Genomic DNA, 27838 nt, shown 5'->3' on the forward strand with positions numbered 1-27838 from the left:
AGACTAAGCCTCCCATTGCAGAACCTTTACTGGCTGCTTTCCCCTTCCAGAAGCTCCTTCCCCCAGTGCTCCACAAGTCTGGCTTCTCACTTCTTCACAAAGGCCTTCCCCATCCACCCACCTCCACACACACTCTCAGTTGCATCACTGGTTTAGTGAAGAATCACAGCACTAAATTCACATCCATGTATTTGTTCACGTGGACATTTTCTATTTTCTGACCCCCCCCCCGCCCCCATTTATAGGGGAGGCTCCATTAGAGCAAGGACCCCATCTGTTTTGTTTATACTATATTCCCACTACCTGGAAACAATTAGGTGTTCAATATATATTTGTTGAATGAACCAAAGAATGGTAGACTTTTGGTCCCAAAATTTATTAACAGTGACCCATCTTCTTTTGGCTCCTCTGGCCCCAACCACCCTCCCTGCTCCAGGTCTTCAATGTCATCCCAGAATGTAGGAGCTGGGGTAAGATGGGGTGAGATGGGGTGAGATGGGCTTGGAGATCATGCAGACTGCCAGCAGTGAACTCTTCTAAAACCCCAAAATCCTCACAGAATTCCTACATATTGAATATAAAAGGCAGGAGTTGCCCTTATTGAGGGCAGCTATGTAGAGCTTGCAGCTCTAAGAAACACCTGTTGACATTCACTGCTCTCCTTATCTCAGCCACCTCGTGGCACAGGTACAGACAAGTGAGCTATGGCCCAGAGGGGGACCATGACCTGCCCTGGGACACACAGCTTCCTGAACCCTCTGTCCAGTGTTCCTTCCACACCACTCTGGATTCTGGAATCTTTCCAGCAGGGCAGAGGAAGCTCTTGGCAATGTCTGCCATGGTGAGAGTGTGTGTCCTCTGCCCCCTAGGTACCTGTCCTCTCAGACTGCTGGTCCTAGGGTCATGTGAGGGGCTGGCTGGAGGGTGGACTGGAAGTGCAGGGGTGGTGGGTGGGGAAGTCAGATGTCTGTGTGGGAAGGCCAGTGGGGCTGGGGGCCTGGGGGCTGGAGGGCTGGGAGGAGCTGCTGAGGCCATCTGTGGTTTCTCCCTTCCTCAGGATGAGGCTGCTGAGCTCCTGGAGCAGCTGCTCCTCCAGGGACCCACGTGCCTGGGGGCTGCTCTTTGAAGTGGGACCCAGAGGGGGCTCAAATAGCCTCTCCTCCCCACCCAGGGTGCCTGTCTTGGAGAGAAGGGCTTGATCAAAGGACCTCTGGCTGGTAGGGGAGGTCTCTGGCTTGGCTGTCCACTCCCACGTGGTGGAGAAGGAGGTGGCAGTGTCCTTGGTCAGCTCAGGGAAGGCTCCCACTTCCTCATACACTGGCTCCTCATACACAGGCTCCTCCAGTTCCTCTTGCTCCTCCACAGACCCCTGGGATGACTTCATCGGCTGGATGGAAAGGGGTGGCAGGGGGCGGGCACAGAGTCAGAGTTACAGGATTATTAATCAGTAACATTTACTGAGCTCTTCCTCTGGGTCAGATGCTGTAAAATATTTTGCATGTACAATGTCAAAACAACCCTGTGCAGTGCATTATACTGCAGATGAGTGAACTGAGGCTCAGACTGGTTAAGTAAGTTGTCCAAGATCACAGGGTGAGAAAATGGTAGAGCTGGGGCTTGAACCCAGGAGTAACCCCAAAATGCCCTCACTTGACCACATTCCTTCTACTTCTCAAATCCTGCGACCCCTTTCCCCTTTCTCACCACACCCTACTGGCCCCAACCCTCCCCAACTCCCCACCCCCCCACACACATATTGAAGAGTCCTTCCAGGCCTGCATAAGGACAAATCCAGAGAGCACACCTGGGAGCCAGGCAGCACAGAGGGACACAGGTGGCAGACACACAGCTGGAGCAGGCACAGTACTCACAAAGAACATGGACAGGGTCCTCCGGTTGTGTAGCCGCCGCTGGGCACAAGTGGGGTGTGGATGCGGGGGAGGAAGAGACACAGAGACACAGTGAGGCCTGGCAATAGGAGGCAAGGGTGGGGAGTGGCGCCCAGGGGAAGGCCGAGCAGGGCACCGGGCTGGCAGGCACACCACTCCCTCCTGCAGTGCGACAAGGCAAGGGCAGCAGGAGGTTGGGGCAGTCTAGGGGTCCTCACCAGGGTCTGGTTGGCAGAGAGGAGGGTGGCCCCGCTATCGTCCCCACGGATGGGCAACAAGGGCATAGTGCCAAACTTTTGACGGGCGAGGTCAGAGGAGGAACGGCGACGTAAGATGACTGGCTGCTGGTCATCATGCTGCGGAGAGGGTGAGCGGTCAGCACAGGTGGGCACAGCAGGTACTATGGGGTATAGCTGAGCCCCGGGGGGACCACAGACCCAGGCCTTAGCCTCTTCCTTCCCCTCACCTGGGCTTTGAGGATGCTAGTGGTCCAGTCCCACATCTCGTCCTCATCAGTACAGGACAGGTAGCTGGGGGTAATCGGAGGGACATTAGAGGGAAGGGAGGAGTCATGGCTATAGGGATGGAGGAAGGAAAAGGGAAAGAGATGAAGGACGAGGTGTAGGGTTTGGCCAGAGGAGACACCAGGCTGGGGGCTACTTACAGGTGCATCTTCTCCAGTATCAATGTGAAGCCCCACCTGGAAAACCAAGGAGAACACTGACGGTGAGACCAGAGGGGAAGTGGCAGGAAGGCCCTGGTGGTTTGGGCTGGGAAGAAAACTCACGGTGTTGGAGGCTTTAACTTCTTGCGGATTCCAAGGTAGACCTTGGCACCTTCCAAAGGCCATTCCCGTTCTGGTTTACAGCTCTGAGAATGAGAATGGAGTCAGGGAAGTGGAGAAGTGAGAGAAGGGTCATGGCTAACAAGGTCAAGAAGTCATGAGAGCACTGGGGTTGGTGGAATCTTGGGGTATCTGTCAGAGAAGTCAAGGGATCGGGGAGGCAATGAGATTGATGAGTGTAGGGACTGTAGAGTCAGAGGGTCAGTGCAGTCATGGCTTCTTCCACATGGTCACCAAGCACGCACCCCCCAGCCCCAGGGCCCCACCCTCTTCTCCTTGAGCAGCAGCAGGCAGCGGTCACGCAACAGAAAGAACCTCTCCTGGAAGCGGCTTCCCAGCAAGCGGGGTGGCTCCTCACGGCACCGTAACAGACCCATCCGTGGGCTCTCTCGCCGGATACCTGGGCACAGATGGGCAATGCTGGGTGGAGAGGCTGGGGGAAGGGATGCTTGCCTGAGGAAGGACGCTCACCTGTGAAGAGGCAGCCAGCCTTGGCCAGGGAGACTTTTTGCAAGAGGAGGGAGGCTGAGCAGGGCTCCGGAAGCTGACACCATTGCAGGGCCTGCTCTAGGACCCTTTCCTTGGGGTGCAGTGGCCGCTCTGAGGGACAAGGGGTGGGGGGGGAGGAATAGGTTTTAACTGGAATATCTACCCATAGCCTGGAGCCCCCAACCCATCTCCCACTGGCCCCTCATTCATTCATCCAATCCAGTGGCAGACATTTATTTTGGCACTAGCTCTATGCCAGGCACTGTGCTGACACTGAATGCCCTGGTGAACACCTGGTGAACATGATACACACAGTTCCAGCCCTCATAAAGCCCACAGCCTAGTGAAGGAACACACAATAAACAGGCAAGTGACTAGATAATTGCAGACAAATAATTGCTTTGAACAAAACAATAACAAGCTGCGAGAGCTTAACAGAGCAGGTACTGAGTTAGGGTGATCAGGGAAGGCCTTTCAGAGGTAGCATTTAAAGATGAGACCCAGAGACCTGAGGGATTAGGAAGAGCAAACCATGCTAAGATCAGGGGGAAGAAGATCTCAGCCATGACAAAAAGAACAAAGGCCCTGAGTCAGGAACCACGTGTTTGAGGCACTAAGTGGCCAGTGTGATTGGAGAAAGAAAGTAGACTAGAGAAAGAGTGATGTGAGATAAGGCCTGGGAAATAAGCAGGGACCAGACATTCAGAGCCCTTAGGCCATGGTAAGGCATTTGGATTTTATTTTAACTTCAGTGGGAAGTCGTTGGAGGGGTTTAGCCATGGGAAAGGCACAATCTGATTTATGTTTGAAATATTCTTTGGCTACTGTGTAGAAAATGGATTATAGGGAGGCAAGAATGGAACACAATTCCTTTCTGGGATTGTACATTTAAGGGGTTAATGTTGCGGGGCAGAAGGATAACAGTGACTTCAGGCAGTGTGGTAAGAGTAGAGAGGGAGAAAAGTGATAGATTTGAATAGAATCAACAGCACTAGTTGGTGGGGTGTGAAAATGAAGGAAAGGGAAGAGTCACTGAGGACCCTCAGTGTAGTGTTTTGAAACTATATGCACTCTAGAAAATCACGTTCTAAAGGCCAATCCAGGGAAGCAGAAGTGGCTTAAGTGATTGGGCCCCCATCTATCCTATGGGAGGCCCTGGGTTCAGCTAGCCCGTGCCACGGAGAGCTGCTGGCTCATGCCACAGAGAGCTGATGGCTCGCACCTCAGACGGCTGGCGCCGCAAGATGACACAACAAAGGGAGATGCAGAGGAGAGACAGTGAGAGATGCAGCAGACCTGGGAGACGAGATGACTCAAGCAATTGAGTGCCTCTCTCCCATACCAGAAGTCCCAGGGCAGGTCCCCGGTGCCTCCTAAAGAGAAAGTCGAGAAGAAAAGACAAGCAGACACAGAAAGAACACAGCAAATGGACAGAGAGAGCAGACAGTGAGCACAAACAATAACAAGGAGGGTTGGGGGGTGTGGAGAAAAGAAAAAAATAGATAAATGGGACTTAAAATTAAAAAAAAAAAAAAGCCAATTCATTCCTGTGGGTGTGAACCTATCGTTAAGTAGGACCTCTTGATTCCGTTACTTCAGTTAAGGCACGGCCCAGGGTGGGTGTTAATACTCTTACTGGAGTCCTTTATAAATGGGATGAATATGGAAAGAGGGAGAGAAAGCCACAAAAGCAAGACACTGAAAGCAAAGAAACCAGAAGAGAAAGGAGAGCCCAGAAGATGCTGCCATGTGACAGAGGAGTCAGGATCGCCAGCATCCAATCTTCAGGAAGAAAGCATCTCCTGATGATGCCTGGATTCAGACATTTTTCTCAGCCTCAAAACTGTAAGCTTGTAAGCTAATAAATTTCCACTGTTAAAAGCCAACCCAGGACGGGAAGTGGACTTGGCCCAGTGGTTAGGGCGTCCGTCTACCGCATGGGAGGTCCACGGTTCAAACCCCGGGCCTCCTTGACCCGTGTGGAGCTGGCCCATGTGCAGTGCTGATAGGCAAGGAGTGCCGTGCCACGCAGGGGTGTCCCCCGCGTAGGGGAGCCCCATGCACAAGGAGTGCGCCCCGTAAGGAGAGCGAAAGAAAGTGCAGCCTGCCTAAGAATGGCGCCGCCCACACGGAGAGCTGACACAACAAGATGACGCAACAGGGAAACAGACTTTGGCCCAGTGGTTAGGGCGTCCGTCTACCACATGGGAGGTCCGCGGTTCAAGCCCTGGGCCTCCTTGACCCGTGTGGAGCTGGCCCATGCGCAGTGCTGATGCGTGCAAGGAGTGCCGTGCTACACAGGGGTGTCCCCCGCGTAGGGGAGCCCCACGCGCAAGGCGTGCACCCATAAGGAGAGCCACCCAGCGCGAAGGAGGGAGCAGCCTGCCGAGGAATGGCGCCGCCCACACTTCCCCTGCCGTCGCGGACAGAGAAACAAGACGCAGCAAAAAGACACAGAAAACAGACAATGGGGGGGGGCGCAGAAATAAATAAATAAATAAATCTTAAAAAAAAAAAAAAGCCAACCCAGGACATTTTGGGGGGCAGTTATAGAGTGTGAACCCATGACCTAAGAAATAAGAATGGTCATTAAGAAAGAATATCTTCAAAGCAGGTCTGTATGTTGAAACCTGGTGCAGTAAGTGACTGCTCCCCAGCCAGAGAGCACTTTAGACATTGTTTATGGATATATGGTTGCTATGTAACAGGTCATTCTGGAAATGAGTACATATTTGAGCACTGAAATGTAACAAACATCTCTGCCTAATAGAGAAGAAAAATCATGAAACTTGTTTTAAATACAGAATTGCTTTCCTAGAGCATACCTTAGAATTAATCCATGTTTTCATGCATATCAATTTTATTTTAGGTAGGCAGAGAAAGAGACCTTTATTTATGTGAAAACTATATATATGTTAGTGGATTTATTACCCTTTAAATCTTCAGTATCCAAAAAATTTATCTTCATTTAAAGTACTGCTAGCACATCAGAAAACAGTCTCTTTGTGGAAAAAATAATTCACTGTTTCTGATGCAGTTGTCCTCTTGTAGGATTTGAAGAAAAAAAACGAAAGTGTGATAGCATGTATTTTACATGTGTTGCTGTTGTGATGTTTAGTTGCCTGTGTCTTTGGTGTCCTGCTTTTCTCCCTCATAAAGACATATTTCTGAATGACTACTGGAAAACTGGAAAACTTCAGATTTTCTATTGCCTGCTCTTCTCCCTCATAAAGACATATTTCTGAATGACTACTGGAAAACTTTATAAATTCAGATTTTCTATTAAAATCTAAAATTTTAATCCTTTTTTACATGATTCAATCAGCATTCAGGAACATACCCAATGTTTGAGTAGATGTTAGGGGGAAAAAGCAAAATTACATCCATATGTTCTGTGTTCACATTTGTTCTCTAATTTTTTGTTTAATGTCTACTTGATTCCTAAATAAGAGATTTTACCATGTAAAGTTAGCCAATGTCCCTAGCTCTTATTATGAAGTTAAAGGTTAATAAAGTTGAAGCATACTTATAAAACATTTATTTTTTAAAGCTCATACTTAAAGTATAACACCTAAAATAACTTTAGAAATAGAAATGAAACAAATATAATTTTAAAAGGTGTGTTATTTCCACCTGCACAGTTAACTAGTTAAGATTGTGACATAAATGTAGAAGTAAAATAGTAGAATTCCCTAAAACATGTTTGTGTGCTGGTATATATTAACTAAGTAAATCCAGTGCGGAAGCTCTTCCACCATTCTGCTATATTCCACATCTCCTCTGTTTGACTTGCTCATTTGGTCTTAGAGCAAATTTCTAAATCATACATAGTTTAAATTGCAATGATATTTTTAATCTAAAAAAATTACTATCATTTGAGTATACTTCTGTTTCAAGAAAGTTTTATTTTGTTGAGATGAATAAAATGTCAAGGTAATAAGCTACATAAAATTTCAATTGTTCAAAAAATTGTTGGGGTATCTTTTTAATGTAGGTAGTATTAGATTATATTGTCCAGGTCAGGTTACTTTTTTAAAAAAAGTTTTTTTCTGTAAAGTAAGAAACTATGAAGCCATAAAATGGAAAGGGTAATGACAGCCTAAAACTGGTCATTGTCACAGGCTTCAAAGAAGGTGTAACTTAGCTGACAGCCTGACTTTCTTTGGACTAGTCCTTTATAATAGTATCTTTCAGGTAGTTCCTTTATAAACAGGAAGGTGGTCCAAGGAAGCCCATCAGGGTTTCCTTGGAAATAGTCTTAATTCTTATACTTCTATACATCTATTGAAATGTAAGTTAACAAAAAATTTCCAAGGCTACAAAGAACTTTTTAGTATGATATTCTAGTATACATTGCACTAAAATATAAATCTTTTTTTTTTTAAAGCACAGGGTATCTCTTATGTTATTCATGTGTTCCTAAACTTTTAAGGGTCTTTTGTAGCAGGTAGTTCCCTCAAATTGGTTCATTTAACTTTATTACCCAGTTGTTCATGAAATGTGGTAGATCATGGAACAGAGAGTTTTATATGGATGATAACTACATGTTTCAAATGCTATTACATGAATCCCAAAAAGGGATGTGTCAGAAGCAAAGGGATATTTTAAGGATGGGTATTTGAAATTTCTTTAGTTTTAATGTATATTGAATGGTATACTCTAAAAATGAATGTGCAATTTACTAGAAATGCAGTAATTAGCATTAGGTATGTCTCCTTTTTCATATACTTACTGTGTCCCATTTACTCAGAAGTATAATACTTCCATGTTCACCTGCTGTTTTACCCTCACATCTAATCTAACTTCATATAGAAGGCTTGCATTTTATGAATTTTTGCCCTATTGCATTGAATTGCACGCACTAATTATACCCACAGCTATCATTTTTATGTTGGCATAACTAAATGTTGTAGAAGTTCTGTCACATATCAGCTCTAATCAAGTAATTTTAAGAAATAAATTCTCGTTCACATTTTTTTAAAAAGCCCATCCATTTTATGGTATCTGCTTTTGGTTGCCTAGCAAACTAAAACACTCAGGATCTGGCCTGAGTAATTGGGTGAATGGTAGCACCATTTAATGGGTTGAGGAAATCTAGGAAATGGCATTGGTTTTTTGGTGGGGGGAGGTGAGGAATGAGTTTGGTCTTACATGCATTAAATCTGAGATGCTTTTGAGACATACAAGTGGCAGTGTCAGGTAGACAAGTGAATATCTCAGGTTGGAGCTTGAAGGAGAGGGCCAGAATTAAAAATATGAGCGTCAGTTTATTACTGGTATTTAAGCCATGGGAATGGATGAGCCGGTCCAAGAAGAAGGAAAAATGGGCCCAAGATTGAACCCTGGGTCCCTCCAACATTTGGAGTCTAGGCAAAAGAGGAGAGGCTTCCTTTGAGGTAGAAGAGAAGCCGAGGATTTGCGGGGTTCACTGAAGCTATGAAATGAGAGTATTAGAGAGTACTGAGAAAGAGAGAGTGCGCCAGCTGTGTCGAATTCCCCTTCACATGGATGAGGACAGTGTCATGGAGTCACTGGAGATCCTGACCACACACATGCACGTTCCCGTGCACTCACACGTGCATTGCACACGCGTGGTCATGCTTACCAAGCTCCCCATGCTCACGAATCTCGAATGTCACCCACAAGTCTGTCCCAGGCGCTGTCCCCCGCATCTCCAGTACCTGGTTAGTCAGTTCCTCAGCAGTCAGTGTTGGGGACACCTGGGGTCAGGCAAGAACAGAGGACCCATGATGGCCACGCCCTCACTCCTGCCCTCCACCATCTTCTCATCTCCCCTCTAGTCCCCTCAGCACTAACCTTCAGGGTGACACAGTTGTCTGGGAGTTGCTGCTCGATATAAACCTCCATGATGAGGTCTCCAGCCTGGGACAGCTGAGGGGCAGGGGAAAGAAGTCAAAAGGACACCAAGGATGAAAAAGGTCAAGGTCAGAGGCTTCCTTGTGTTGCCTCATAAGCATCCCTTAACAAAGGTCTCCTCTCACTGCCACCCCTGACATCACTCAGACCCTAAAAGGGAGAGCTCCGGGGGTGGAGGAGCCATGTCTTTAGGCTGTGTGCACTTTTGTCACAGTGGGTTGGAGGACAGGTTTGGGGTCAGACTGCCTGGGTTCTCACCTGCCACTCATTACAATATGACCTTGAATAAGTGACCTGAGCCTGAGTTTCTTTATTTGAAAAAAGTGCATGCTTCATAGAGCTATGTGATGCTAAGATGAGATTAGAGGTGCTTGGAATGTAGGAAGTCCTCGGTTAATGTTTGCTGTTATATTTGCTATTAATCATTATTTTCATTTCTTCATTTAACTGACTCTTCCTTCGATCTCTTGCACTTGGAGGTGGGTGCTATTGCCCCCATTTTGGAATGAAGAGTCCTCCTGGTGCAATGAATGGAGTGAATTCCTAACCTAAATCCTAACCAAAGCACCCCCCTCCTTGGGTTTCCCCTTTGTCCCAGATTGTTGAGGGCCAGTACCCAAAAGGTTAGGCTGAAAAGGAAACCTCGTCAACTGGGCAGAAGGGTCAGCTTCCTATCTTGCCCCACTCAGTGGTCAAGACAAGTTACCTGCACATCCTTCCAGGTGGTGATAAGACTGACCTCCAAGTCAATCTGAGCCACTTGGTCAGAATCGATCTGTGGAAGAGTCAAAAGGGGGTGTGGGGAGCTGCTAGGTAAGGAGGGAAGCAGGGGGAGATCTGCAAGACCAGAGAGAGGGTTAAAGGCTGGTAGAGTTAAGAACCAATAGGGCAAGGTTATTTGGGGTGAGGTCATGGGGGAAAGAGGCCCAGGGTTCTGGGAGGGAGTTCCTGGTGCAGAGGCCCTTCAGAGGGCTAAGGGCTTGTTGGGGTGAGAGGACCAGGGTCTCAGGGAAAAGGGGACGTGGAGCTGGAGGTCAGGGGTCGGTAGAGTCTTACGTCAAAGACAGAGACGTAGCCATCGATGAGCTCCTGCAGCACTCGCACCTCGTGCTCCCCCCGCCCATCCGTCTGGAATACGCTGGGTGCAAAGAGCAGGGCCAGGTTCCGTGTGCACATCTGGTTTAGAGCTGCACACTTCTGCACCCTGCAGAGGGGCACCAGGGTCACAGGAATGCCACTTGTGCTCACCTGTTCACCCACGCATCTGTTCATCCAGCAAACGCTAACTGAGCCCTACTCGATGCTGGACACTGGGCTAAGGACTGGGGCCCAGCAGTGGATAAGACAATACTGGCCCAGTGAGTACTAGACTCTCCTAGTCCAGCGGGTAGACAAACAAGGGAATGGGTGATTATAAATATAGCAGGGGTCAGCAAACTTTTTACATAAAGAGACAGAGAGTAAATATTTTAGGATTGCAGGCCGTACAGTCTCTGTTGCAACTCCTCACCTCTGCTCTTGCAGTGCAAAAGGAGCCATAGACAATACATAAGTGGATAGGTGTGGCTTTACACAGTATTTACAAAAAGAGGCAACTGGTTGGATTGGGCCCACAGGCCGTAGTTTGCCAGTGCCTGAAATATAGCGTAATCTATACAACAGAGTCATTTAAGGGTCTGTCTTTCCTCGTTACACTGATAAAGGTAGATCTGCCTCTTACTCTTCTTTGTGTCTCTTCCATCTAACCCTTTACCTGGAATAGAATAATAAAACAATACTGATTGCTAACCATTTCTGAAGGCTTACTAAATGCCAGGTGCTGTACTTTGACTTTTACAGAGATTATCTCATTTAATCCTCTGTAGCAGTTTGATATTATTGATGAATTCCAAAAAGAAATATTGGATTATGCTTGTAAACTTTTCCTCTGGGCATATTAGAGTGTATTGGATTCAGAGATTTTATATTTACTTCATTAAATAATGATTAAGACTTTGATTGGGCCACATCGGTAGGACATTGCGTCCCCACCCCTTTGGTGGACAAGAACTCACAGAGGAACCACAGCACAGAGAAGGGAGAGTGGAGTCTTGAGCTGGAGCCCCAGCAAGTAAGCACACAGAGGAGCTTGGTCTTGGTCGTGAGGAAAGAGAGAAAGGCCCAGGAAGAGAAACAAGGTGTTTCCTTAATAGTCTGCAGCTGACTTTGTGGAGAAAACAGAGGAGCTGAGCCAGCAGAGAAATGAATTCCGGGAAGAGAGGAACCCAGGAAGCCTGACCCTGGCAGATGTGGGCGACCATCTTGCTCCAACACTTGAACATAGACTTTGGCGAGTAACTTATGCTTTATGGCCTGGTAACTGTAAGCTCCTACCCCAAATAAACGCTCTTTTAAAAAACCAACCATTTATGGTATTTTGCATCAGCACCCCTTTGGCTAACACACCCTCATATAACCTAAGAGCTAGAAACTACTCATTACATCATCTTCCTTTTACAAACGAGGAAACAGGCTCAGAGAGAACAAATTTCACTCTGCACTAAATGCTCTGTATGTGTTCTCTCACTTGAGCCTCATGACTATATTAGAAAGTGAAGACTGTTGGTATCTCCGTTTTACAGCTAGAATAGAACCAGAGCAAAGCCTGGGTCTACCTCACCCGGAAGTCGGTGCTCTGGACGTTTCTGCTAGGACACCTTCACTTAGCAGCTCCCTGGGGAATGACTGTGTGGGAGTGGGGGTTGGACCAGGTTGGCACAGGGTCAACGAGGGGTCTGCTCATACATTACCGATAGAGATGCCCGATGAGGGTGGCCAGCGTGCGCCGGTTGACTCGAGGCAGGCAGCCAATCACTTCTTTGTATTTCTCCAGGCGTTGATTCTTCTGGGGCAGCTCTGGGGATGGAATGGAGAAAGGGTGGGGGAAGAAGAGAGAATGGAGGCTGCAATGGGAGGGTGTGCTCTGCTCCCTCCCCACTTTGCCCTAAGCCAAATTCCAGAGTGGGCCTCCTTCCCAAGTGGGGAATATTGGTGGAGGGGGCAGCCCGATCCCGGAATGTTGGGATTCTGGAGGGGTGGGAGTGGGGGTTGAGCCTCAGTTGCCCAGGAGGAGTCCTCAGGGATCTAGGGAGTACCAGCAGCTTCCCTCCAGCGAGGCAGCAACCGGGCAGAAGTCACAGGGTCATCGAGCTCCCGAAAGAAGCGCTTGAGTGTGTCGGTGACGTCCTCCACAAAGTGCTCCCCTGGTCGGAGCTTCACTGACCGGGCATCCCGCCGGAACTCAGCCAGGAGCCGCAGGCTGCGGGCACGGGCGCCCCCCTTCCGGTATACCCCCTCCAGCCGGAGCCCTGGGAACAACCAGCTCTCTGCTCATCATTGCCCCAAGACCACCCACCTTCCATCCTGCACTGCATATCCCCCAACACTGTGTGTGGCTGTTGGGGACAGGGTGGCAGCAGGGAAGACATCTGTGCCTTGACGGTGCTGCCTCTCAGGTCACTGCTCAGGTTCACATCCTCAGAGAGCCTCCACCCCACGACTTTATCACACACAGCAGCCTGTCACTCTATCTCCTCTATTTCTAAATAGCACTGTGTGAAATCACATTTTCTTTGTTTTCTTATTTATTAGCCATCTCTTCTACTCATCTATGAGCTTCATGGGACCTTCCCTTGTTCACAGCTGCATCCCCAGGGTCTGATGCACAATAGCTGCTCAATAAATATTTGTTGAATGAATGCAAAGTGGAGGTGCAGGAACCAGGAGGGGTACATATGAACCCCACACTCTTTCTCCACAGCCTTTTCACTGAGCCTCTAACCTACTCCTTCCTTTAGATATAAGGGAGGCTGAGAAGAAGGCAGGGGTTGTGGGTGGGGGAATAACTGGAGACTATGGCCAAGGGGTCGAGACTGCTATCAGCCACTGCACTATTCCTTGTCTATGGCTGGAGAGCACAACTATTTGTAGGCTCCTTTCTTTTTTAATTTGCTGCCCTCCTTAGTTTTCTGTGAATTTTTCCTCTAAAAAGTCCAGCCTTCTAAAGTAGGTCTGTAGGGGACATAGAATCTATTTGACCCTTCCTTGAGCTGGAGAATGAAGCAGAGACCTTAACTTCAAGAAGAATTCTGGGCCACTTGCATAGCTGACCCATTATGCCTGGAAAATCTCCCACTCAGCATAATTCTGCTCAAACCTTCAGGATCTGTTGCACGGCTGGGTTCTTGCCCCCTCCTCATTGTTCTCCATGGCTCTGTATCTCCGGTCACATTCCCAGTGCCACACTCACCCTCCATGCCTACTCCCCAGTGACAGCCATCACCGAGCTCTTACTACCCGCCGGACTCTGCTAAATTACACGTGTGATCGACTTCAGCTATCCTGGATAAGGAGGACTCTCAGCATCCCCACTGCACAGATGAGGGAATGGAGACTCAGAAAGGCAAAGCAGCTTGCTAAGGGGTGGCTGGTGTCAGGCTGCAGTCTCCGGAGGCAAAGCTCTCCCAGGTTGATTCCCCATCTGGCTGCACCCACGTCCTGCATCCCCTACAGCTCAGCATGGGCCAGGGCCCACTCACCGTGCTGGGTGACAAAACTGATGCAGGCGTCCACGATGATGGGGATGTCGCCTCGGCTCATCTGCTGCTCCTGTAGTCCCGTGCCGCCCCCGCCGGCCGCCCCCCCGATGGCCGTATTCCACGCTGAGAAGTCCAGCCGACCCTCGCCCTGCAGATACAGGGTCCTGAGACCCCAAAGGCCTGGGTTAGAGCCAACTGCAGAGGGGCCTCTGAGGCCCAGGAGCACAGGCGCCAGACCTCCCGGCGCACCAGCAGGGGGCGGCAACACCCAAGGCAGACAGGGCCCCTAAACTGAGGGAAGCGACTTTGAGGAAGTGGGCAGCGGTCAGGCAGGCCAGGGTGAAGGGTGTGGCAAGGCTCCAAGGTAGGGGCAGCACTTACCTTCCTGTTTCTACCAGGACCAAATGTTCCTTCTTGTCTGGGGTGTCAGCTGCAGAGACCACACCTGGGAGGAGAATCATGGGACATTCTCATCATCCTGGTCTACACCATAATGACTGCTATTTACTAAGGAAGGACTTAAGGTGCCAGGCTGGAAGTCTTACAAACAACTGTTGCATTAAATCCTATGAGTTAGGTGCTATTATCCCCCTTGTACAGGAAACGCTTTGAAGCTCAGAGAGGTTAAGTAAGTTGCCTCAGGTTACTTGCAATAAAATGGCAGTCTCTTGCCTCCAAAGCCCTAAAACAGTGACCTCTTTTACAAGGAAGAAGACCATTGGGAGTACCCAGTACCCTCTCCCAATCCCCAACCAGCAACTAATAATCATAACATTTATAATATAATATTTTTGAGCACTTACAAGATGCCTCCTGCCAGGCTCATGGTGTTTTACATGCATTGCCTTATTTGAACTTCACTTCAAAATGCTTTGAATCCCCCTTTGAGGAAGGGCGTATTATTGTGCCCATTTTACAGACGAGGAAACTAAGGCACAGAGAAGTAAAGTAACCTGCCCAAGGATACACAGCTAGGAAGTGATAGAGGTGGATCTAAACCTGTGCAGTATGATTCCAGAGCTTGTGCTTAAAAGCACTATGTTCAGCTGTTTCCCATGGGGAGCCCCAACTAGAAGAAGGTTCACCCCTCCCATGGCCACCTCTTTTCCCTGCCCCTGCCCTTGCTCACTGATCTCCTGTAGCCTCCGCAGATGCACCATGTCCTCAGGGGCTGGGGGGCCGGGGCCCGGCGCTGGACACAGGAAGAGGTGGTCACCACGGAGGAGGCCGAACCCAGACAGCCAGAGGCCAGAGGCCAGGGCGGTGTGGGAGGGGGAGCGCAGCCACAGGCGGCCCAGCCGCAGCAGCCCGGGGCCCAGCAGCTGGTGGCAGCTCAGCGGGGAGAACCACTGCAGGGAGAGGACATGGGGAGAGAGAGGGATGGGGAAGAGACAAGGGGTTGGGGAGAGAAATGAGAGCGAGAAGGTAGGGAAAGGCAGAGAAACACATGAAGAGAAAGCAAAAGACATGAATGAGAAGTGTGGGGAGAGAGCAAAGGAGAGACCCAAGGAGGAGATGGTTGAAGAAAGATGGGAGAGAGGTTCAATTCAACGCCATTTGCTCCGGCAACGCCTGAGGAGCTGTCTTGTGCCTTTATCTTGGGTACGGGGGTAAGAGCACAGGTAACCCAGACACTAGAACTGAGAAGGCACGATGCCCTGGAAATCCCACCACCCCAGGGGGCTGGGAGAGGCTTCCTGGAGGAGGGGGTATTGTGGTGGGGACCTTAAAAGCAGCGCTTCTCCAAGTTCCTGTGGGGAAGGACCAGGTAGTGAAAAAAAATTCTTTTTAAATTTTTATCTAATCACTGACCTATATTTTCTAATTAAAAATAAAAATGAATTACTAGAAAAGTGAAATTCAAAAACAAAGATATACAAAATACAAGACCCCAGTTTTTGTTAGATTCAACACCTGAAGTTACACTGACATTTTTCTGAAAGAGTCTAAACTCTTACTCTCAATTTCTGTTCTTATCATGTCACGGAATGTACAGTCCACAGGCCAGCATCGTGTCACGGTCTTCAGACCACACTTTGAGCAGCACTGCCTTAAAGGATGGGCGAGGCTTTCGGGAAGTGTAGAAGATAAAAGAGGAGACTTAGCCGTGGCACGGCACAGCAGGGCCCTTAAGGGAGTGGAGACGACTGCTTCGAGTGGGGACGGAGTCAGGCAGATTGAGCATTGCCTATGTGGGGTCAGATGCTGCTCAGAGGGCCTGCTGAGACCGGAGCAAGGCCGATGGATCTGGGAAGTGGGAAGTCCCCAGTGACCTCCAGGGCAGCGGCCTGGGCAAAGTAAGGACAATGAAGGCAGCTGCGAGGGGTTCAGGAGGAACTGCGGCTGCCAGGGTACACGGCTTTCTCCGAAACTGTCAGGAGGAAGCAGGGTGACAGGGTGACGAGCTGAAGGTGGAGCAGGGCTCACAGAAAAGCTGTTTTAGGCTGGGAAAGGCTGTGCTCATCATCATCATTTCAGCACCCACATACTGAGGGCTTGCCGTGGGCCAGGGAGTGGGGGCCTCACGTGTCACCTGGTCCTCAGCCCTAGAGGGTGAGTCTTTTCTACTCACTCTGTGGATGTGGAAAAGCCCACGAGGCTAAACGTTGTGAGACTCGAGTCCAAATCTGGAGCCTGACTCCAGGGCTTGAATTTTTAATTCCAGGAAGAGGGTACAGGATGGAGAGACTGGATTGTCTGGGAATGGAGAAGCTGGGACATATGAAGGCAGCTTTGCCTCTGAGCCTGCTGGAGAATTAGGGTGGGGGTAGGGGACGGGAGGGAGAGGCAGCTTCTCTGTGGGAAGAGGCCACCACACAGTCCTGTGCTCTGCCTTCCAGCTCCGCGACTTGACCAAGTGACTTCACAACCTCGGAGCCTCAGTCCTCACCTCTGGGGGTAATTGTGAAAATTAAATGGGATATTAAGTGAGCAGTGCTTAACACAGGGCCTGGCGCAGAGTAAGCACTCAGTCAGCCTTAGCGGTTAGTGGAAGTGGTTGAGCGGCTGCAGGAATGAGAGGACAGGGTGGAGCGGGTGGGGGCAGGGAAGCCAGGGGCTGCTGGGGGGTCTCTGGCTATCTCACCTTGCCCAAGGCACTGGTCCAAGCCTCCAGACTGTCAGCTCCCTCTGTCCCAAAATGCTGGATCCTCCCCCCAGTGAGGATGAGTTCGAAGGAAAAGGGGAACCTGGAGAGGAAGTGAGGTCAGGGTGGAGAACAGGGGACCAAGAGGGGGTCATCAGGCTAGGGATAGAAAAGGGGAAAAGGGAGCTCAGTGTCAGGGAGAACTGTTACCTGTCGAGGTCACTTGGGTCGGTGGGTGGGGGGCTCACACCCAGACACACGACATCCTGGGGCTGGATGAGGCTGAGGGGTTCGGGGCTGCTTTCTGACGCAAACATTTCCAGAGCCGCTCCCAGCACGCACCAGAGTCGGTGGGGAGCTAAGAGGGAGACAGGCGGCCAGGGGTGGGGGGAGCAGACAACTGCCTCCGCTGTCATAGTTTCCATTTATGAGATATTAATTCTGGGTCAAGTCTATGTATGATTCCAAGGAATCTTCACAACAACCCTGTGGCACGGGTGGGGAAACTGAGGCTCAGAGTTTGAGTAGCTTGCCCAAGTTGCACAGATAATGTTATGGTTTGAATCACGTTCCCCCAAAAGACCTGTTCAAGTCCTAACCCCCAGTTCTGTGGTGTAAACCCATTTGTAAACAGGCTCTTTGAAGATGGTATTAGTTAAGAATCAGGGTGGGCCTTAAGCCAACGTGAGCAGAGTCCGTCTATGTGACGGAGGCAGAGCTTGAGTTCTGGATTGTCACCACCTGACCGCTACAGACTTTGGAGACACCCTGATTTTGTACTTCTAGCCTCCAAAACTGTGAGACAGTGAATTCTTGTTGTTTAAGCCAGCTAGTCTGTGGCACTTAGTGACAGCAGCCCTGGCAAATGGGGGCAGGTAAGAAGAAGGAGCAGAGCCGGGATTTGACCCATCTGACTTTAAAGCGGAGCCTCTAACAATCCCCCGGTGGTCCACCTGGCACGGCCCCTCCTCCACCCGAGCACGCCAGCCCACTCCGGCGCATGGCCCCGCTCCCCCACCCCTGCCCCTCTGTGGTACACTCACGCCCACCCCAGTTTCTGCCCCAGCCCCTGTCTCCCTACTTACCATCCCGGCCCTTGCGAGGGGGTGGGAGTCCAGCTTTGTTGCTGATGGGACCACAGTATAGAAAGCTGCTGTAAGTGGCAGGCACCACTACCTCGTTGTACACCCCAGGAGAGGGATCTGCAGGGGAAGGAAAAGTGGTCAGCTCAGGCCAGTGCAGTGGGGTGGCCTGTTTCCCCCACCCACCGAATGGAGAAGAGAGTAGGACCCAAATCCACTGGCAGCCTGGCCAAGAAGAGCCCAGGGGGCCAGGCCCCTCACGACCAGGCTCTTCCACCGAGCATGGATTCCAGCCTGGAACAGAAGGTGGCAGGGGTGATGGAACAGGAAGGCCTCTAGCCCTGCCCTTGCCCACTCCTCTCCCACCAGCTCTAGCCAACCAGGCGGTCCCCTCTGGTGCCATCCTGTACGTGCCTCAGCCCCGCCTGGCCTGAGCCCTGGAGACCAGCATCGTTAAACTGTCTATTTCTAGGAGAGATGAGCCAAGGGGTGGACCGTATCAGGGGTGCACCAGCACCGACACCTGGAACAGCTACCCCCACCCCCAGCCAAGAGCCATCATCCATCATCTCATGCAGGAAGGAGGCCTCGGAGGATCTGAGGAGGCTGGGCCATAGCAATAGGCCTGGTGATGGGGTAATTCTCTCCCCAGAAGAACCAAGGCACATGACAAGGTTGAGAATTTCTGGGTGGGGGGGACAGGAGGCGCTTGGGGCTTACCTGCAGGCAGAAGGCCAGGGAAGTTGCCGTCAAAGGCTGAAGGGGACCAGGGCTCCTCCTCGCCCTCGGAGGCCTCGACGCAGAGGAGCTGGGTCATGGTCTTCAGCAGGTTGGGACCTGCCACGGCTGTGCACAGTGCCTGCAGCGGGGAGGGCCTGTCAGCCTCCCCACCCGAGAGCCTGCAGACAGTCTCCCGATCGCCGAAAGCAGCCCCCCGCGCCCAAGCCTAGGCAGCCCCTCTCCTACCTGGAGAAACTGGCTGTGATCTGGGAACTGAGGGTGGGGCTTCCGGAAGAGACCCAGCCTGTATTTTCGAGAAATGAACTCTCCTCGGGGCCCAGGGGTCGTATCTGGATGCAGACCCTCACCTGGGGGTAGTGCCCCTGCCCAGAAGCGGTTAGCACGGTCGTTGCCCAGGACAATGAACAACTGTAGGAGGACAAGGGGCAAAGGTGCATGACGGGAACTCAAGATTCCCCAGACCACCGGCCGCGCTTTCCTGAGGATGGGCCGGAGGCTTTCCTGTGCACGTCCCCTTCCATCCCTCCCACCATCTGGCCCCCCTCACCTGCACTATCTCATTGCTCCAGACACTTGTGTCCAGCTTCAGGCTCTGTACCTTGGAGATCCCAGAACCCAGAGCCCGGTGCTGACCTGTCAGGGTGTAAGTGCATGTGGCAGGGGGACCGTGAGCCCTCCTGCCCCAGCGCCCCTCACTGCCCACCTTTCCACTGGAGAGCCAACGCTCACCTGCACACTGCTTGCAGATGACCACCCCCAGGTTGACAGCGGCCCAGTCTGGCCGGGAGGCCCCGCAGTCCGCACAGTGCCGGTTTGCCCGATTGGACCAGATCTTCTCAGCCACCTCGTAGTCAGACAGGGTCTCGGTTACTGCTTCCTGCAGAGCGGCCGCCCAGCTCTGCCGAGCCCCCCCCGATTCGGCTGTGAAGCTGAGGGGTGGACAGCCAGTCCGTGGGCATGGACCCCCCCCACCTGTCCCATCCCACTGGCCGTTCCTGAAGGAGCCGCTTGCAGGCCACGCCTTGGCCAGCCAGGCCCTCTGGACACGCCTGCCTCTGTCCACTCTACCCCCACCCGCGCACACCACGGACATCCTGCTGAGGTGGCCTCGGTGCACGCCTGCGCCTCCCCCACTCCTCCCGCCCCCTGTCTCCCAGCCATGCCCCCTCCCCACCAGCCTGGGCCCCACCTGAAGCAGCGGTGGGGCGTGAGCAAGTCGAAGCTGCGACTCTTGGTCTCCCTAACGCTGCAGCCCTGCAGGTCGATGAAGCAGATCCCGATGCCCAGAGAGAAGGCCTGGCGGGGACAGGGCCAGTGAGGTGCCGGGACAGGCTTGGCCAGCCCCCTGCCCCGGCCCGGGCCTCCTCACCTGCTCACTCTTATACAGCGCCAGCTCTCCAGGGCTCAGGGCGGCAAACACCTTGGCCTTGTGTCCACGCAGCTCCAGCATGCCCGTGCGGAGGGGTCGAGGTGGCTGGGGGGGCCGGGGGTGGCCCAGGAGGCGCTGCTCCTTCAGGCAGGATTGCAGCGTGGAGCACCAGGTGTCCCGCTGGGCTGGGGGCCGTTGGGGGCAGGTCAGTCGCTTGTGCGCTCTGCGCCCCAACCTCCCACCTGAGCCGGGAGTCCGTGCCTCACCCTCGCTCTCTGTGCGGAACACAAACACCCTCTGGCCAGTGATGACCTGGAACTTGTTGTCCTTGCTGCTGCGGGCCATCTCGATGGCGGTCAGGGGGATCACGCCCTTGGGGAAGGGGTCCTGGAGGGAGAGCCCAATGACCCACGGCAACAGGGTGCTGCCCCCGGATCCAGCCCCGATTTTCATGAGCTCATCACTCCAGCAATGGGGACAGCCAGCCAACCTGGCTACTCGAGATGATGACAGCCCACCAGGGGCTTCCCGCTTCCCACCTGGAGCCTCTCTCCATCCTCCCTCTCCCCATTCACCACTTACCATCTCCCTGGTCCCCACCTTGTCACTGCCAAAGTACATCAGACTCCTCCCGTTGAATTGCACAAACCGCCGCTGGAAGACGTAGTTTCTGGGGAAGGGAGGGGTGGAGATCAGGGAGTGCTGTGCTGTCATCCCGGGGGTGGGCGAGGGGGGCCTGTGGGCACCTGGCACTCATGCCCCTCACTGCCTCCCAGCCTCCCTCCCCTCCCTGGCCTTCCCAGCAGCCCCACCCCTGGGGGGAGAGCTTGTCCAGCCAGGCACTGAGCAGGGGCGAGGGACGGTCTGCCATGGAGGAGAAGCTGGCATAGGGTGAAATGAGGTCGTCACTGGTCTCCTCCATGTCCAGGATGGGCAGCGCGAAGGCCGAGTCCCCAGGCAGCTCAAGACTGGCATAGCTGGCGTCCTCCCGGGCCTCCAGATCCTGTCTGCTGAGCCAAAAGAGGGAGGGACAGACATGAGACAGCCCAGAACCCTGGACACCCTTTCTGTAACTTCTGCACCCCTAACTGTGGCGCCTAGTAGAACGCCTGGCAGGTGATGGGCCCGCTTTTTCAAACAGGGGAATCAGGAGGTTCCAAAAAGATTAGCATGGCGCTCCTTCCCTAAACATACCTGGATTTTTTTATTGGGAAAATTTCAGTTCCTCTCCTCTGCCAGTAGTGCTACTTGGGTGGAAAGGCTGGGGAGGGGCTGTGTGGACAGGCCATTCCCTGTTGTGGTTGCCCTACCTAATCAATAAGTCTTAAAGCCTTTTCTTGACCAAGTCCCCGTCAGCTCTCACTGGAATGCTGTGAATTGCCTAACTGGTCACCAGCTTCCACTATGGCCCTCCCTCCCAAAGTCATTTCACTCCCCCGCCTGAAACCCTTTGATAACTTCCCATTTGCACTTAGAATAAATCCAGTCCCTTACGGGCCACAAGGCCTTGCATGGCTACTCCCCTGGCCTCATCTCATGCCCCCGTTGCCCTGGCTTCCTACAGACCAGCCTTCCTGCTTCAGAGCCCTGGAACGTGCTGCTACCTCTGCCTAGAGCACGATGCCCTTTTCTCATCCTTCCAGTCTTTGCTGATGTCATTTCCTTAACTATCCCATATAGATTCCTCTAGTATTCTCTATCCCTCTGCAGTGGGTTCACAACCTTGGCAGCGCAAAATCACCTGGGGAACTTTCAAAAATACTGGTATATGGGCCCCATCTCAGACCACTTACATTTTAATCTCTGCGATGGGTTCCAGGCATCTGTATTTTTTCAAGTGTCCCACACTACAGTGCAGCTAAGGTTTAGAACCCCTGCTCTGCCATGTTTGTCTCCAACCTCACTGAGAAAAGTCCAGCACTCAGACGAGCATCCCCCCAGACTGCCAGTTTCACCACCCTCCTCCTGTTACTACGCACGCTTCTGTCTAAAGCCAGCCCCTCTGGCACACTTGATGCTATTCCCTCGCACCTACACAGGGACATGGCTCCTGAAAGCCAGCCCCCTCTCTGCTACATCAGCTAATCTTCCTTCTCTATGGGATCATTCCTATTCGCCTACAGTCATGCATAACACCCCATCCTATTAAAACCCTTTTTCTTGACTCTACTTCCACTCCCAACCAGCACTCCCATTACTCTACTTTCCTTTGCAGAAAAACTCTTCGAAAAACATTATCTATTCAACTTGGATTGATGGAAAAATTCTAGTAACGGATGGCAGTGAACATAATTAACAGCACTGAATTATGTATCTGAATGTGGTTTAAAGAGGAAGTTTTAGGTTGTACATATGTTACCAGAATGAAAAAAAACAAAACAAAAACCATAGGACTATACAACACAAACGGTGAGCCCTACTGTAGATGATAGACTATGGTAAATAGTACAATTATGAAAATGTTCTTTCTTGAGTTGTAACAAATATACCATACTTGTCAATGCAAGGTATTAACAGTAAGGTGGTACATGGGAATTCTGTGTTTCATGCGTGATTTGTCTGTAAACCTACAACTTCTCTAATTAAAAAAAAAGACAAAAACAACAGCAACAATAACAAAAAACCCACATTGTCTACGCTTGCGGTTTCCAAATCCTTTCCTTCCATTTTCTCTTTTTTTTTTGGGGGGGGGTGGCAGGGATTGAACCCAGGACCTCATATGTGGGAAGCCAGTGCTCAACCACTGAGCCACATGGGCTCCCCTTTTATCATTTGATTGTTGCTTGTTTTTTTGTTTTTTAGGAGGCACTGGGGACTGAATCCAGGACCTCCCGTGTGGAAAGCAGGTGCTCAACCACTTGAGGCATGTCTGCTCCCCCCATTCTCTCTTTTTGGGGTACAAGGAAACAGGGATTGAACCTAGTACACCTCCTATGTGGGAAGCCGGCACTCAACCTTGGCTCCCCTGAGTTGTTTTTTCCCCATTTGTTCTGCTTGTTGTTCATTTTTGTTGTTGTTTAGGAGACACCGGGAACAGAACCTGTGACCTTCCATTTGGGAAGCAGGTGCTCAAACGCTTGAGCCACATCTGCTCCGCCCCCCCCCCATTCGCTCTTAAACCCACTTTGATCAGGCTTCAACCCCCACCTCTTCACTAAGACTGCCCTTACCCAATGCCCCAGTGTCTTCGTTTTGCCAATTCCAGGACTCAATTCTCAGCCCTGTCTTACCTGCTCTCTCGGCAGCACTGATGGACCTGCCCACTCCCTCCTCCTTGTCTACTTTCTTCACTTGGCTCCCACGACACCATATTCTCTTGGTTTCCCTTCTACTTAACTGGCCTTTTTTTTTCAGCCTGTTTGACTGATTCTTCCTCTTCTCCCAAGCCTCCTGATATTGGAGAACAGCAGAGCTCACTCTTGGTCTTCCTCTCTTCACTTACAGCTATATATACTCATCTATATGCTAACACCTCACAAATTTAGATCTCCAGCTCAGACCTCTCGCCCAGATTCCAGGCTTGTATAGTATATCCACTGGCCTATTTGTCATCTCTTCCTGAATGTATAATAAAACTTCCAATTCAAAATGTCTCAAACTAAATTCCTGATCTACCGCTACTGCCCACCTGCTTTACACACAGGCTTCCCCATCTCAGGCCTGACAACCCTGTAAATTTTCAGTTGCTCACACCAGCGCTGTCCCAATGAAGTCAATGTGAGCCACATATATAATTTAAAATTTTCTAGTAGCCACATTAAAAATAAATAAAAAGAAACAGGAGAAATTATTTTTAAAATGTCTTTTATTTAGCCCAATATATCCAAAATATTAACATTCTAGTAAGAATCAATATACAAATTATTAAGATCATTTACATGGTTTTGGTTTTTTTTGGTACTAGGTCTTCAAAATCTGGCATGTGTCTTATACTTACAGCACTTCTCAATTCAGTCTAGCCACACTCAGACTGAAACCCTCGGAGTCATTCTTTTTTTTTTTTTTTTTAGGTGGTCTTGGGGATTGAACCCAGGATCTCATACATGGGAAGAAGGCGCTCAACCGCTTGAGCTACATGCGCTCCCTCCTAGGAGTCATTCTTGACGGCTTTCTCTCTCACATCCCACATTCAATCTGACAGTTTGCCTTCAAAGGTAACTAAACTCCAATCACTTTTCACCACCTCCACTACCATCACTCTAGTTGCAGAGATTTGTCAGCTGGATGACTGTAATAGCCTCCTCGCTGGTCTCTCAGCTTCTGTTTTTGACTCTACAGACTATCGCCAGTAGAGCAGCCAGAGGGATCCTTTTAAAAAGTAAGTCAAAAGCCCTTCACTTGGAAGCAGATGTAGGTCAAGTGGTTGAGCGCCTGCTCATGTGTGAGGTCCCGGGTTCGATCCCCAGTACTTCAGAAAACAAAAAAGAACTCTCCACTCCAGTGGCTTCCTATTTCACTCAGTAAAAGCACAAGTTCCTCCAAGGTCCTGTTGATCTGGCCCCTTTCATGACTTCTCTGACATCATCTCCCCCAGCTGGTGCCCACTCTGCCCCAGCCACCCTGGCCTTCTCGCTGCTCCTGGGTCCCCCTGGGCACGTCTCCTCCTTGAAGCCTCTATTCTAGTCATGCCTTCTGCCTGGAACACTCTTCCCCCACAGACCACATGGCTAATTCTCACCTCCAAGTTTCTGCTCAAATGTCATCTTAACATTCTGACCACTCTAATGAAAAACTGCAGTTCTCCCTCTACCCCATTCTCCCCAGCCCTCTTCCCTGCTGTTCTTTTCCATGGCACTTAACATCTTGTAACATACTATGTAACTCACTTATTATGTTTTTGGTTCATTAACTAGCTCCCTTCAAAGGCAGGGTTTCTGACTTTTTTATTCACTGATCTATTCCAAGCATCTACAATATCTGGCATGCAACAGGTGCTCCATTAATAGCTGTTGAGTGAAAGGCACTTCTCCCAACTTTGAACCCAAATTCCCTTTGTTTGTCCTTGTTTTATTTCCTGTCTGTCACACTGATTCACAGCCTCCCCAAGAGCGGGCCCATGCCTGTTACATCATCCTGAATCGTCAGTGCCCGGCTGGCACACGGTAAACACATGCGTGCCTGTGAATGACTGGACACACAGCTGCCACCAGCTCACCTGCTCCTCGGCGTCCCTTCTACCTCCCATCACCACCCTGCTGGGCACTCACCTGTGTTCAGTCCTGTCCTGACAGACACCTCGGCTCTCTCTTCTGTCAGGGGGCCCTGCAGCCCCTGCAGACTGGACACCGTAGTACAGGCAACCAGGGTCCATGATGTGTACTGGCAGGGCGAGGAGCGGGGAAAGGGCTGTCAGGTGGGGGTGTCTCAAGTCTTGAAGGTCACTGTCCCTCTCCCGGCAACCCATGCCAGCCCACCTACCTGTGCCCGTGGTGGGCCTGAGGGAAGGGGTGGGTGCAGCAGCCTGGGAGTTGTCTGGGGCCCTGAGGGAAGGGCCTGTTGGTTATTAAGGGAGAGAGGAGGAAGGACAAGCCCTCATGGCCTGTTCCTCCTCCCCCTCACGCTGCCCACTCCCACTCTAGCATCGGACCCCAGGGAGCCAACCCCACTCACGTGTCCTGAGCTGCCTGTGACCCTCCTCTCGAGTCCAGGCCAAAGTAGATGGCATTAGGCATCAGCTCCACACTATTCAAGGCTGAAGACTGCTCAGCAGAGGAGGTGGGTTGAGGAGAGGACCTCGGACTGGATTCTGGGCTCCTGGACACTTCTGCTTGCCAGGGAGCTGGGCTCAGCCCAGGCCTCTGGGTAGTGGCAGGGCCACTGAGGCCACCAAACACTGTTCTGGGCTTGGGCACGGGCTTGGGAGGCTGGGGCTGGGGGGCTGGGCTGGGGGATGGCTCCATGGCACTATCTGAGTGGGGGTCCTGGGGGCGCTCTGCGGCACCCGCCTGCAGCAGACGCAGAATGCGTTTCCGGTGCCCGGTAGCGCCGATACCCAACTCTCTCAGCTCCTCGTGGCCCAGGCCCTGGGCTGCACCCGCTGTAGCCAGGCCATATCGCCGGAACGTGTCTGCATACTGCTCCAGGTGTATCGTGGCCAGCCACACAGCGATGTCCAGGTCCTGAGGGGCAGCCATGGGGGCTCAGGCCATTGCTGGGGGGAGGGGCGGGGTGAAGGGAGGGCTTAGGTTGAGATTCCCCCTCCCTGCCCCAAAGTCTGAGGCCTGGACAAGGATTATCAGACCCCGGTTTTCTGCCAAAGAAAAATGTCCCAAGGCCTGAGATCTGGAGGCATAGCCATCCCAGAACACCAGAAAAGGCTCTCTCAGTCTAGGAGAATCCCTTCATTTACAGATGGGGAAACTGAGGCCCAGAGAGGGGAGGGGGCTTGCCTCCGGCTCACAGCAAGTGGTGGTGGTGCTGGTCCCTAAGCTCCTGCCTTACCCTGAATCTAGGTCAAAGCTCTGCCCTGCATGGCATGAGACAAGATGCTAGAACCCCGTGGGGCTAAGGGGAGGTAGGGGGCATGGTGGGGAGGACAGGGCCACTGACATGGCCTGATACGACTGTGGCATAAGTTGGGGAGGTGGGCAGGCTGGATAGGAGGAAAGAGGCAGACTCCACTCCCACTGGTTTCCAGAACCACCGTCCATGCTGAGCCGCCCTAATCCTGGTGGTTCCCAGTCCCTCCTCCCCTTCCACCTATTGTCTCTGCTCAGACTTCCTTCCTGTGCCTCCAGCCCAGGCCGCCCCCACATCCTGCCTGCTCTGGTCAGGCTGCCCTGAGAGCCCTGACCAGTCTCGACGTGTGGGGTCCAGGCCCTGGTCAGAGGGCACTTGGGGAGTGGGGATAGGGCAGAGGACTGGGCAGGGAGACGAGGGTGCAGAGGCCAGGGGTGTTCCAAGGTCTTTGGGGGCTTCTCCACTCTCCACCCACCCGCAGCATATGCATGCAGGCGCACGGGCGCACACACGCGCACTCTGTAGGGACTCAGCAGAGTGAAATGACATATCCGCACCTCTGCTTTCCCCAAGCCTTCCTTTTCTCTCTTCATCTGCCCTTGCCCTCGGGCTCAGGTCTCTGGGGCTCTGGCCCATTCTGCCAGTTTGACCCTGGTCGATTCCCTGGGCCAATCTCCGATTTGTCTCCCTTTAATTTTCTCTCCACCCTGTGCCTATTGCTACTCTACTCCCTTTTAGTCTCTACCTCAAAGTTCATCTCATCTTTGTCCTTCTCTCTGTCCCACTCTGATTTGTTCTTTGTCATCAAGCCTGTCCTTGCCTTGGTCTCCACTTGTAACTAGATCTTTGGTTGCATCTGTGTCTCTGGCCTGTCTATCGCACTCTGGGTTTCTCTGTGTCTCGTCTCTGCTCGCACGGCTCTCCCGGTTTATCTCACGCTCGGTCCCTCACCACGACCCCTCTCCGTGGCAACATCAGCTCTGGCCCCATCCCCAAGTTAAGAGCCCTGGTGCTGAGCCTGCCGCCCTGACTCAGGGCCCAGGTTCCCGGTGACTCAGGCCCGGGCCGAGGGCACGGGACTGGGAACCAGGAGGTGAGCGCGGGACAGGAGCGCCGAGGGCGGGCCGGGCAGTGCCGGGCAGCGCGGGCTGCGCCGTGGGAGGGGGCGAGGAGGGAGGGGGCAGAGGCCGGGCGACGGGAGCGAGGGGCGGGTCGCGCGGGGAGGGGGAGGGGGCAGTACCGCCGGCGCGGCGGGGGCCTGGGGTCCCCCCGAAGGTCCGCGGAGAAGGGACGGGGAGGAGTCTGGGAGGTCGAGGCCCGGGGGGCGCGGGGGTCCTCACCTCACTGCGCGGCCGTCGTCCGCTCGCCGGGGCCCGCCGCGCGCTCGGGAGCTCCGCGTCCCTGCGCGCGGGCCCCGCCTCCCCTC

General features: G+C 52.0%; 1 protein-coding gene across 5 annotated transcripts; it reads right to left on the reverse strand.

Annotated features, from left to right (window-relative positions):
* Positions 1 to 357: 357 nt before the first annotated feature.
* Positions 358 to 27838, reverse strand: ARAP3 (ArfGAP with RhoGAP domain, ankyrin repeat and PH domain 3). Of its 5 annotated transcripts, XM_071210314.1 has the most exons (34): positions 27753 to 27838; positions 25564 to 26104; positions 25372 to 25433; positions 25161 to 25272; positions 20766 to 20960; positions 20554 to 20623; positions 20220 to 20340; positions 19954 to 20138; positions 19774 to 19880; positions 19314 to 19513; positions 19132 to 19217; positions 18810 to 18992; positions 18564 to 18702; positions 17847 to 17963; positions 16972 to 17119; positions 16762 to 16864; positions 14806 to 15025; positions 14058 to 14121; positions 13677 to 13840; positions 12234 to 12446; positions 11889 to 11994; positions 10156 to 10303; positions 9806 to 9874; positions 9040 to 9114; positions 8828 to 8942; positions 3205 to 3333; positions 3000 to 3133; positions 2677 to 2759; positions 2554 to 2589; positions 2356 to 2419; positions 2108 to 2245; positions 1872 to 1910; positions 1209 to 1387; positions 358 to 564 (listed from the first exon to the last, which is right to left on the reverse strand). In XM_071210314.1, exons 2-34 carry the CDS (start codon positions 26085 to 26087, stop codon positions 537 to 539), a joined length of 4356 nt encoding a protein of 1451 aa, XP_071066415.1. In that variant the 5' UTR covers positions 26088 to 26104; positions 27753 to 27838; the 3' UTR covers positions 358 to 536. The 5 variants fall into 5 exon arrangements, with proteins under 5 accessions (XP_071066415.1, XP_058142104.1, XP_058142096.1 ...); XM_058286121.2 differs by lacking the exon at positions 358 to 564 and having other exon boundaries at positions 757 to 1387; XM_058286113.2 differs by lacking the exon at positions 358 to 564 and having other exon boundaries at positions 757 to 1387; positions 20766 to 20963.

The sequence above is a fragment of the Dasypus novemcinctus genome, chromosome 2 (assembly GCF_030445035.2).
Source record: "Dasypus novemcinctus isolate mDasNov1 chromosome 2, mDasNov1.1.hap2, whole genome shotgun sequence".
Lineage (NCBI taxonomy): Eukaryota > Metazoa > Chordata > Mammalia > Cingulata > Dasypodidae > Dasypus > Dasypus novemcinctus.

Excerpts from the sequence above, each read along its gene's own strand:
- ARAP3 (XM_058286113.2), bottom strand. The coding sequence starts at position 26,087 with ATGGCTGCCCCTCAGGACCTGGACATCGCTGTGTGGCTGGCCACGATA. Across the intron at positions 10,304-11,888 it reads CTCATCGGGCATCTCTATCG|GGTGCAGAAGTGTGCAGCTC; the intron begins GTAATGTATGAG and ends GCCCCTCTGCAG. Across the intron at positions 8,943-9,039 it reads ACAACTGTGTCACCCTGAAG|GTGTCCCCAACACTGACTGC; the intron begins GTTAGTGCTGAG and ends GCCTGACCCCAG.